Below are 12,617 nucleotides of genomic sequence, written 5' to 3'. Positions count from 1 at the left end.
TTAAAGATTTTTCTTATTGAGATAACAGTGTTCATTATTTCATGTGTTATATAGTTAACACTGTTTCTAATATTGTGTTGTGAATAAAATGTGCAGCCTAGTTTCTGGATCCCCATGCTAATAGTTGACCAAGATTTAAATTTCATATTACAGTAGGAGTACTCAAGAAGTACAACTTTTATTCTTATAACCTGTGTGTACTATAGCAAGCAAATAGCTACAAGTATTCAAACTACACTAGATTCAGGTTATGACATGTCCCATCTGAGGTGTATAGTACAAGGAAGTGAATGTTCCTTGAGAAGACAAATAATAATCAGTACAAAAGATACAATAACTTCATAACTATTTCAATGGTGGTAATTTCCTATAATTAAACTGGCAAAAGAACCCCTTGCTCAAGTTAGCAGGCTCCACCACAAGTAATAATTTACCTATAATCATCATTAATTTCCTACTGCAATGTACAGATAGGAAGTGTTACCGAGAGCCAGTTGTTGCCTAAACACAGAATAGTATTCCTCCTGTGTAATTCATGTCAAATCACTGGTACATTACTTGCTGAAGTGCGTACTGTCTTTCACCGATCAGCAAAACAGAATTTCAGTATCAAGTAAAGTCAATTCTAATAGTTAACTTTCTTTATTAAACTTATTAATACTTGGTACAACTTTGCCTAATTAGGCTGGTAACCATTTCCTTTTACATTAATTACAGTTAACCTGATTACTAATAGAACCTTGGTTCAATTCCCGTTTGTTCTGCTACTGCTTCCTTTCTATAGAAATCTTTAGAGAAACATAAATAGTATAATACCTTTTCATTATGCCTGACCACAGTCAAATAAGTATTCTTTCACATGAGTAACATTATCAGTGTATTGCTAATTTAGAAGTAGCCTGTAGTGTTACAAACCTATGGTAACATACTGTCTCCACATGCTCCACTTAAGGTTTTCACTCCCCCCTGTCCTGTCACCTCCTCCTTATTTTCTTCTCCCATCTTCTTTGTGTGCTGCCCTCTGCTAATACATCTGCTCATCTTTCCCTGGTCCTCTCCCTTTTTGTTCTGCCACCCCCCCCCCTCCCCTCTTTCTGCCCCACAGTTTAACACTGTGACAGCTCTTCTCTACCCCAACTTTCAACTGCAATCCCTTCCCTTTATCCGCCACATGCAGATTGCTGCTTCAATTCTACTTGACAGTTACATTCTGGTCTGAGCTGCCGGAGATGGCAGTCATGTGTGCGTTAAGGTGTACCTGATTGCATGAATGACTGTGTGTGTTTTTTGTTTCTTTTTCTTACAAAGACTGTGGCTGAAAGTTAATGTTTAAGTGACTTAGCTGTACCTGTCTGCAACTTAACGTGTCATCTTTACGTTAAGTAGCTATCTATCAGTTCCTTGCATTGTTTATATTCCAGCCTGGAGCTTCCATTTTTGATTTCACTACAGGAGGTACTTGGATAATGAGATCATTGAAAAAGTGAGTGAAAGTAAACCTAGAGCTGATTCATAACATCATACAAAGTGCAAAAACAATGTCTAAATTTAAACTTTTAAATCTTTTTATAAAAATCAATAAAATGCCTGCTTATGTGTTTTGTAATAAGGTTCAAAAGTTTAACTTTAGATATTATGTAGGCTGTCATGTCTTTTTTATGTTATTTTTTTTAAGTGTGAGCTCCAGGTTTACTCTTCCTTTACCTTTCCAATGACCACATTACCAATGTATCTACTCAGTAAAAGTCACACACTTTAAATATGAGAGATTTCACATGTTTTCAGGATGTAATATATACTCTGGCTATCAAAATCTCTTTTAACCATTTATAGGTAATTGGTTTCGATTACCACATTCTTCATTTAGCACTTTGATTAAAGTTAAATTTGAATACATAATATGGGCCTAAGCTTGAGAGGCAGTTTCTCACATTGCTCATACGTATAAAGTTGTTTTATTTTGTACGCATTCAGTGTATATTTGGATATGTCTCCTTAAAATAATGAAATGATAGTATGCTAATATAGAACCGGTGACCCCTGTGGTGTTACTCAGCCACTTGATCAAGTCTTTCTATTTGATGCCTCTTTGGTAACTTCCACTTCAATGAAGATAAGATGAAATGATTAGGACAACACTCCCTAAGCAAGTAGTTTGAGGCGCTTCAACACATTCATACACTGTAATGAGTCGTTATCTATATGGATTACATTATTTTCTGTAACATTTTGGCCATTTTGGAAATGAATATGCAGGTTAATTATTAGGCCCATGAAACATTAAAAAACAATCAATATAAATCAAGCAGTGTGTGTGTGTGTGTGTGTGTGTGTGTGTGTGTGTGTGTGTGTGTGTGTTCTGTATTTCACATAATGTTATCATTTATAATGAAATCTGTCTAGCCATGTAACTATTCCGATTTTAAAAAATCATTTCATGTACATGGTTAACAATGTAGGAAAAGACGGATTGCTACTTACCAAAAAGATGACATGTCAAGTTGCAGACAGGCACAACTAAAAGGTAGTCACAGATAGCTTTTGGCCACAGCCTTTGTCAGTAAACACACACAAAACTGCCAACTTCAGCATCTTGGGCTTGAATGCAGCATCATGTGGGATGTAAGCAGCAATCTGGAGGGGGACAAGGAAGGGGAAGGGGATGGGATAGTAGTGTATGGGTGGAGAGAGAGAGAAATGCTGTCTGGTGGAATGTTCAGGGACTGGACTGCCAACATGTGCAGTTTCAGGAGGTAGTGGGGCAGGGGGGGGGGGGGGGGAGAGGAGTGGGGAAAGACAGAAAGACAGACAGACGGATGTGTTGGAATAGGGCTGCAGATAAACAAGATGGGAAATGAGAAAGTGGAGGAGATGATAGGACAGAGGGTGGAAACTGTTGGGTGGAGGGTGTGGGGACAGTTTGTTGCTGTAAGTTGAAACTAGGATAATTACGGGAGCAGGGAATTGGTAGTCATACCAATATAAAATGTTTGTGACATGATTGCAGCAAAGATGGTAAATGACAGGCTGCTTTCACAAGTGGCAAAGCTCCTAATGGGGTAAGATAAACCTGTGACAGGACTGGAATAGGAAGTGCTGAGTGGGTGGGTTGGACAGGATTTGCAGCTGGGTCTTCCACAGAGATATGATCATTGTGGCAAGGGGTTCGGATTGGGAGTGACATAGGAATGGAGTAGGATGTTGTAGAGGTTGGATGGGTGATGGAAAACCACTTTAGGAGGGGTGAGAAATATCTTGGGGAGGATGTCTTTCATTTCAGGGCACGATGATATGTAACCAAAGCCCTGGCGAAGGATGTGGTTCAGTTGTTCCAGTCCAGGGCGGTACTGGCTGATGAAAGGGACACTCCTTTGCAGTACATTCTTGGGGTTGGTGGGGGGACTAGGGGTGTAAGGGGGAAATGGCACGGAAGACAGGCATTATCCCCCAGACCTAGCCCACAAACAAATCTCCCATGCCATTTCCTCTTGCACTTCCAATCGTCCCACAAACCCCAGGAATGAGCCTGTCTGCAATTTGATGTGTTTTCTTTATGGTAGTAAGTAGCAAGCTGTATTTTCCTACATTGCTGGTATATCTACATGGAGTTTCTGTTGTTACAGGACACAGAATATGCATATGTGATGTTACATAACATTATATTGGTGGGAGGCCATTATCTTCTAATCTACCCAATAATGTGTGACTATATAGGATTTATATGCTAGCATGTCTTTTGGCACTGCAAAGTTTCCTACAAACTCTGTGTGGCTACACCACACTGCATCACTATGAGATTATGAAGTCCAGTTTTCAAATTATAATTCATTGTGACCTACAAATCCATGGCTCTGGTGAATCTAATTACTTTTCCACATGTGACTTCACAATTAAGAAAGGGGTATAACTACAAATGATATAAATCAGTGTTATTAATTACTTTCAGGTATGCTACCTTATTAACATTTGAAAAAGTAAAACAGACATTATCAATTACTAATTTTAAGACACTTTTATAGCACTAGCCCATGTATGTAATTCTGTGTGTTTTATGTTATATTGGCCATGGGGTTTAATAATGTACATGATGATGAAAAATTGCTGTATATAATGGAATAGTACACGATATTTTCATAGCTGAGTTTGCAGCTTATCCAGCATTCCCTGCACTAGGTCAACATGGTTGCAATATGAGTGGACTTTTAGTTATTACAACTGTTACAGAAATATCACGGTACCTTTCACATCATCTGATGTTTCATTTTCGTTTGAAAAAAGCATCCCTAAGTCAGTCTCAGGGAAAGGCCCACTTTCAGTGTTTTGTGCTGCATCCAAGCATGATACATCATCGAACCCAGTTGGTGCTGGTAGTGGTATAGCATAGTCTGAATTTGGAGGACTGGTGAAGCCATCATCAACCCTGCAAAATAACAAAAGCTTATAATTTAATTATTATACTGTATGGCCCTGGGTGCAACACAAATAATGAAAAGAGTAAAGGTATTCATTAAATACACAGTTGAAGCATTCAATGGTCAACGGAAAGCTTGAAAATGTTTTCAATCCTATTTATGTACCTGTGAATCACTCAACTATCTTTCCATTATATGAATTTATAACATTCATAGTAACAATGGTTTAAACATTTGCCAACACTATGTGAAGGGTATAAACGGTATCTCTAATTTTGTGACTATTCTGTTTTATAGTAGTGGAACACAGTCACTTACATTTAGGCATTAAAATGTCTTCTTACACACACACACACACACACACACACACACACACACATACACACACACACAAAATTAGGTTGTGACGGTGGGGGAAAAGTGCAGTGGGGGAGCAGTGTGTTACCTTAGGTTTAGGCAATGGAGGTTACAGGAGTGAAGGATGTGCTGTAAGGATAGCACCCATCTGCACAGCTCAGAAAAGCTGGTGGTGGTGGTGAGGATCCAGATGGCACAGGATGTGAAGTAGCCATTGAAATCTCGCGTGTTGTGCTACTGGATGGTCCACCTTTATGGCAAGACTTTGGCAGTGGCCATTCATTCTAGCTGACAGATGGCTGGTTGTCACACCTTTGTAAAACACCGTGCAGTTGTTGCAGCAGAACTGGTATAGAACATCGCTGCTTTCACAGGTTGCCAGGTCTCTGATGGGTAAGATAAGCCTATAACTGGACTGGAGTAGGTGATGCGAGGCGGATGGATTGGGCAGGTGTTCCATCTAGGTCTTACACGGGGGTAAGATTCCTGTCACAGGGGATTGAGGGTAGGAGCTGCATAAGGATGGACTAGGATGCTGTGGAAATTGGTTGGGTGGTGGAACACCACTTTGGGAGAGGTCAGAAGTATCTTGGGTAGGATGTCCCTCACTTCAGGGCATGATGATAGATAGTGAAAGCCCTGATGAAGGATGTGGTTCTGTCATTCCAGTCCAGGGTGATATTGGGTGACAAGAGAGGTGATTCTTTGTGGTTGGTTCTTGGGATGGAAGTGAGGATCAGGTGTGTGTGAGGATATGGCATGGGAAATCTGGTTGTGAATTAGGTCTGCAGGGTACTGCCTGTCTGTGAAGGCCTTCAGAATACTGAGCAAGGAAGTTCTCACCACTGCAGAAGAGTCTACCGCAGCCCTTGTTGATCAACACCTCCAACCAATTATCCAAAACTTAGTCACCCACACTGAAGACACAAACCACTTACTGCACTGGCTCTCCATCATCCCCACACCCTTACATCCCGGATCCCTACTCCTTACTGTTGATGCAACCTCCCTATACAACAATTTCCCTCCGGCACATGGCCTTGCCGCGATTGGACACTACTTCTCTCAACACCCAGCAGATTCCAATCCCATCACTTCATTCCTCGTACAACCAACCAACTACATCCTAACCCATAACTACTGCACCTTTGCAGGGAAGATATACAAAAACTCATGGCACAGCCATGGGCACCTGTACAGCAACCCCCCTATGCCAATCCCTTCACGAGCCACCTAGAGGAAACATTCCTACCTCCCCAAAACCCCAAACCTTGATCTGGTTCAGGTTTATTAATGACATCTTTATAATCTGGACCCAAGGCCAGGACACATTATTCTCATTCCTCCACTACATCAACACATTCCCTCCCATCCGCTTCAAGTGGTCCTCCTCCACCCATCGTGCTACATTCCTAGACGCAAATTTCATCTCAGATGGCTCCATCCACACTTAGATCCACATCAAACCCACCAATCACCAACAGTACCTGCACTTGGACAGTTGCCACAAGTTCCACACCAAAAAATCCCTCCTACACAGCCTTGCCACCCATGGTACACATATCTGCAGTGACGAGAATTCCCTCGCCTCACAAAGGCCTTCACAGACAGGCCACGCCTTCCAGATCTAACTCACAACCAGATTTTCCATGCCATATCCTCACACACTTGATTCTAACATCCATCACAAGAACCAACCACAAAGAAGCACCTCCCTTGTCACCCAGTGTCACCCCAGACTGGAAAGACAGGACAATGTCCTTCATCATCAGTGTTTTGATTATCTGTCATTATGCCCTGAAATGAGGGACATCCTACCCAAGATACTTCCAACACATCCCAAAATGATGTTCTGCCACCCACCCAACCTCCACAACATCCAAGTCCATTCATATATCACTCCCACTTTCAATCGCCTGCAACAGGAATCATACCTCTGTGGAAGACCTAGATGCAAGGCCTGCCCAATCCACCCATCTAGCATACCTACTCCAGTCCTGTCACAGGCTTATCCTACCCCATAAAAGGCCAGCTGTCAACTAGAATGAATGGCCACTGCCAAACTCTTGCCAAAAAAAACAGTAATACACAGAGGCACAACATGCGAGATTGCAATGACTGCTCCACAACCCATGCCATCTTGATCCTCCCCACCACCACCAGCTTTTCTGAGCTGTGCAGATGGGGGCTAACCTTAACAGCACATCCTTCACTTCCAGAACTTTCCTCACCTAAACCTAAGGTAACTCACTGCGCCCTCCCCGTCTGCTTTCGCGCACAATTTTCCTACAGCTACAAAAAAGAAGAGCATTCTGAAACCTAGCCAAGCTAAGTCCTTTGGTTAGCTTCTGTACATATCAATGATCAGCACTTGTGCCTCCTTTATTCCTAAATAATTTGTCATTTTCAATCAGAACTTTCTGCACATTATTTCCGATCTTTAAACAGCAAAAATGAGGAAAGAATGTGTGTTGATGGCACAGTTTCGAATGACCTTTCTTTTTGTGGATGCATTGTTTGCATACAGCTCAGATAAACTTAACAGTGAATGGAAGAAGTTAATAGTGATTTTGAAAACCTAACAAATTCTGGGGAAAAAGTACAAATTAGAAACAAGGTCATTGTAAAAGTGTAGGAGTTTTTGTATTTCAAGCAGATTAAGATAAGGAATCAACACTAAAGATGATCAGAGGAGTAAAAAATTTCTGGGATACGTTTGGTGAACTAAAAAACACAAATTTCAATGTGTTTGGTACCCAAAAATAACCAAACAACATGTACTACCTGTTCTAACTTATGGCAGCAAGATAGATTTTTAATGCAAATATCACTGAAAAATGGAGTTGCTAAGTAAGTAATAAAGAGATTTTGAGGAACGCATGTTCAGAATAAATAAACAACCTACAAGAAACGAACAAATGGATCAGGCAATACATAAAAGTGGTAGCTATAATTAAGACTGAAGAGAAACTGAAATGTTGAGGAAGAAGGAAGGGGCAGGAGGATTGGGGGTTGGGTGGTGGTTTAGATTTGGAGATACAAGTAGGAGAATGGATGGTGGATACACCACGGAAGTTCATGGCTGAATTCCAAGAGGTAAGGGAAGCCTGAGACACAATGGATGGTGGTTACAAGCAACATAGTGGACATACATGAGAATAAGTTTGACATTTAAATACTTACATGATCTGAATTCAGACTGGTGTGAGCCATGTTGGTATCTATCCTAATTTTTTTACCTTATTGATTGATGTTAATTCACTACTATTTTGACAGATTAACACATTCTTGCACATACACAAAAACTGTGTTGGGGGAAAAGGAATGGAAGTTTGAGTTCGACTTGGTAAGAGGCACGAGTGGATTGTAGCATTTATTTTCTAAACATTTATAAAGCATGTGTTGCCACTCTGATGTTTATTATTAAGATCAGGCACTGTCAGTGCAGCCTCAGCAGGCCAGGCTTGAAAATGAACCCGTAAGACTCTGAACTACTCACCTAATATAAATACAGCAACTGCTGACAGAATCATTAATAAACAATTTAAGGAATTTTAAGGAAGTCACTGGTTCCCTGTCAACAAAATGTTTAAACTGAAAACAGAAGTATTTCACTGAATTATTGATCCATCTCATCAACACTGATTTGTAGTAGGATTTTGGAAAATATACTGTGTTACAACATCATGAAATACACATAAGGAAATGATCTATTGATACATAACCAGAACACATTCAAAAAATATCATTCTTGTGAAACACAACTGACTCTTTATTCACATGAAATAATGAGTATTACTCACATGGGATCTCAAATTTGTTCTATATTTCTAGATTTCCGCAAAGGCTTTTGACATCATTCCTACAATCAGCTTTTAATCAAATTTCATGGCTATGGAATGCTTCTCAGTTGTTCTATTGGATTAGTGATGCCCTTTTCCAAGGATCACACTCCTTAGTTACTGATAGGAAGTCAACTAGTGAAACTGAAGTGATATTTGGAGTTCCCAATGGAAGTGTTATACAAGTAGGACCACTGCTTTTAGGAGACAATCTGAGTAACCCTCTTAGACCGCCTGCATCTGATGCCATGATTTACCACGCATTACAAACATCAGGAGTTCAAAATGAATTTTATAATGATTTACACAAGATATCAAAATGGCACAAAAGCAACAACAATAAAAAGTATGAAGTCCTCTTTATGAGTTCTACATTAACGCACAGTCTAACACGGATCATACATCTGGCACCTAAACATTAGTCTGGCCGAGGACCTGGTGTGCATACTGCGCCATCTGCATCGATGTGAGGCAGCTTCTCCAGATCTGACCCTAGAGGTAAGTGCTGTGATTGGGTGTACTAACTTCAGAGGCTTACAACAGTCCTTCCCTCTTGGTAAAAAATTAACTGTGAAGATGTCCACATCTTTGTTGGAAAGGGATAACTGCTGGGGTATGTGTCGTGCTGTCACAGGAGAATACGGTCTGAAATGGTGCGGGCATGGACAGGCACGGCACACACCCATGTCAGAGACAGTAATAGAGCACTGGTGGTGGAGACACTGTATTCGCACCCACATCCAGGCACGCACTTGGCGACAGAGACAGCAGAGAAGATCATGGCAGTGGCAGTGGCAGTGGCAGCAGGTGTTGCACATATGGAGGAAACCTGGAGCTGCCTATGCCGTAAAGTGGAGATGGCAACCAGAACAAAGTCAGTCTATGGGGGCTGGCGCTGATGGTGGAGGCAGTTATGGGGGGCAGGGTCTCTGGCACGTTGGGCAGAGCTGGTCATAATGTTGTGACACCAAGAGACGTTGTTCTTGGCCAAAATTGCTGGCCCATGCGGCTGAGCCCAGACAGAGTTGCAGTGAAGAGCCATCCAGGTGTCAGCAGGAGCAGATGAAGCAATGTATCGGGCTGGCAGCCATGAAGCAGCTCTACTGGGCAACAGTTGCCAACTGGAGTGAACCTATATGAGCTCAAGAACCTTGCGAGGGCTTCCTCTGGAGAAGACAGCATGATATATTTTTCCATTTGAGTTTTGAATGTACAGACCAGCTGCTCTGACTCACCAATGGAGTGACGATGATATTGAGGGGCAATGAGTGTACAAGAAACACCTCAAAGGTCCAAGTGTAAAAGGTGCACGACATCCTGCTGCAGTGTGGACAGGATCACAAACCCGGCACTGAATCTTCAGTAGCCAGACGTAATACACCATCAAGAACTGAGAGGCAGTGGCAAGAGCACAATAATTATGGAAAGGATCCAAAGCTCAGTCCAGAAGCCAGCCACATTGGACAAATTGAACTAGACATAAGATAGGATCAACCATGACAGCTGCTGAAATCTGAGAACTGGTAATGAGAAAACCATCCACAATGTTTTGGGCTTCAACATTTAAATGGAAACAAGTTCATCCTGATCAAACGCAGGATCGGTACCAATTGGGAACTGAGAAAGAGCATTCATAATAGCATGTGGTGCAGAAATGAATCTTATAGATATACTGCGACAATAACAGAGCTTAGTGTTGCCAGTGATGGGCTGCTTTGCCTGGTAGATATACCCAAGGATGGTTAACAGAAAGCAGAGGTTTATGATTTGCAACCAAATTGAATTTAGAACAGTATAGGAAAGCATGACTTTTTTGTACAAACACAATAGTAGGAGCTTCTTTTTCAATCTACATCTACATTTATACTCCGCAAGCCACCCAACGGTGTGTGGCGGAGGGCACTTTACGTGCCACTGTCATTATCTCCCTTTCCTGTTCCAGTCGCGTATGGTTCGCGGGAAGAACGACTGTCTGAAAGCCTCTGTGCGCGCTCTAATCTCTCTAATTTTACATTCGTGATCTCCTCGGGAGGTATAAGTAGGGGGAAGCAATATATTCGATACCTCATCCAGAGTGAGTAGTGCTATTGCACCTATGTTTTGGAAGTTTAAACAATAGGGACTTGGGACTGTTCTCACACACAAATACGTTGGTGGTCCCAAGACCATACTGGGAGGTGTCTGTGGCCAGAACAAGATGTTGGCCTGGTTAGAAGGTAACCTAGCAAGGTGCTAAGCATAATTTTGTTTTCGACAGGGTAAAAGCATGCTCACAGGTGGGTGGCCAGAGAAAAGGAACACCTTTACGTAAGAGGGCATGAAGAGACTGAGCCACAGTGGCTGTATCAGGAAGAAATTTATGGTAGTATGCAGTCTTTCCAAGAAAGGCCTGCAACTCTTTGACATTGGTAGCCTGCAGCTCCTTGATATTGGTAGGATGCAGCAAAGCCACAACAGTATCAACATGCTGGCGTAAAGACTTGATGCCAGCATGCAAGACTTCAAAACCAAGACTGAGGACAGATGGATGAAAAAACTGAGATTTGTCCATGTTACAGCCAGTCCCAGCAGCCTGCAACACAGTGAAGAAGGCACAAAGGTTTTTTCAAGTGTTCATCTGCTGAGGAACCAGAAACCACAATATCATTTACCCTGGCACAGAGGCTGTGTGTCACTCCAAAAATCACTGGAAAGTAGAAGGGACACTGGCTGCACTGAATGGCAGGTGCTAGTATTATTGGTATAGCCTGAATAGGGTCTTCACTATGAGGATATGCTTGGAATCATCATCCAAGGCAGTTGCAAGTAGTTTTCTGACAAGTCTCTTTTTGGAAAAATATTGACCCCTGGAAAGCTTTGCTATGAGTTCATCATCCTGATGGGGTAAGGGTTGGGTATCAAGAACAGTCCTCGAATTTACAGACTGTTTAAAATCACCACAGAGCCAAAGCTTGCAACAATTAACAACACAGTACACCGTTCACTAGAGGAGACAGATGTGAAAACACCCAAGGATATAAGTCAATTGAGTTCTGATTTGACTTGCTCCTGTAAAGCTATTGTGATGTGAGCCTTGAAATCGGTAGCACACCCTAAACATTCTGAAAACATAGAGGAAAATTCCAAGCAGAGAACATCCAGTTGTTGGCATATAATTCTATCCAGTAATGGATGCACTTTGTCGAAAATAGAGAAACCAAAAATTTTGACGCTTCTAATCTAAATAAGTTTTCAGTGTCGGCATCGTACACCACTAGAAAGGTCAAAGACTGACCAACTACTTTATACACTACTGGAGTAGAAAACTGTCCCAAAGCTAAACGATGGTGACGACGATGAGAAGCAATGGTGTCTACATCACATCAAGCTTCTACCTTAGATCCTGCTTCCCTAGATACTACAAACGACTGGTCAATGTTCGCAAAGCTTCTGTGAGAGGGATTTTCACATTGTAAAGCATGTTCGAACTTCTATATCAGGGGCCGGGCATGTTATAGAATCACTAACCAGTGAATCAGCATATGAGTCCTGGAGAGCTTCAGTAACAAACTGGCAACGACAGCTAACACTGAAGTTCCATAGCCCAAGCTCTGTACAACTGATGTGGCTCATTTTGACAACAGTAGAACTCAATGTGAGCTGCAATAGCATCAGTATGTTTGCAGTAATAAGCAGAGACCAACTGACATTTCATCAAATGAGAGACTGGCAGGTTCTTGAAGAGCAGCCAGCTGACACAAAAGGTGATAAACACAAGTCTTACAAACGTTGAGGTCGGTGACTCCATAAGCTCTGAAATGTTGACGAAGGAATTTTTCTTACATGTCCCAATCTTTCATAGAATCATTATAAGCAGGAAATGGTGGGAGTCTTGTTGTGGCAGTGAACCCTGGCATCTTAACGGAGCAGTCAAATTGCTTAGTGCTTCAGAGAGAGACTTCTGCTGGCTGGTGAGAGGGCCACTGCTGTTCAACAAGATATTGCAAAACTTCATTCACTGACATAC

General features: G+C 41.7%; 1 protein-coding gene across 3 annotated transcripts in view; it reads right to left on the bottom strand.

The window, feature by feature from the left end:
• LOC126092050 (uncharacterized) overlaps nucleotides 1-12,617 on the bottom strand; it is a 206,835-nt gene that overhangs the window by 140,306 nt on the left and 53,912 nt on the right. For all 3 annotated transcript variants that reach the window (XM_049907455.1, XM_049907454.1, XM_049907457.1), the window contains exon 3: nucleotides 4,239-4,420. In XM_049907455.1, coding sequence (XP_049763412.1) covers nucleotides 4,239-4,420 — 182 coding nt within the window. The remainder of the gene's footprint in view (nucleotides 1-4,238; nucleotides 4,421-12,617) is intronic.

The sequence above is a fragment of the Schistocerca cancellata genome, chromosome 7, assembly GCF_023864275.1.
Source record: "Schistocerca cancellata isolate TAMUIC-IGC-003103 chromosome 7, iqSchCanc2.1, whole genome shotgun sequence".
Classification (NCBI taxonomy): Eukaryota; Metazoa; Arthropoda; class Insecta; order Orthoptera; family Acrididae; genus Schistocerca; species Schistocerca cancellata.
The sequence above is the reverse complement of the archived record's forward strand: the minus strand, read 5'-3'. Positions and strand labels throughout refer to the sequence as shown.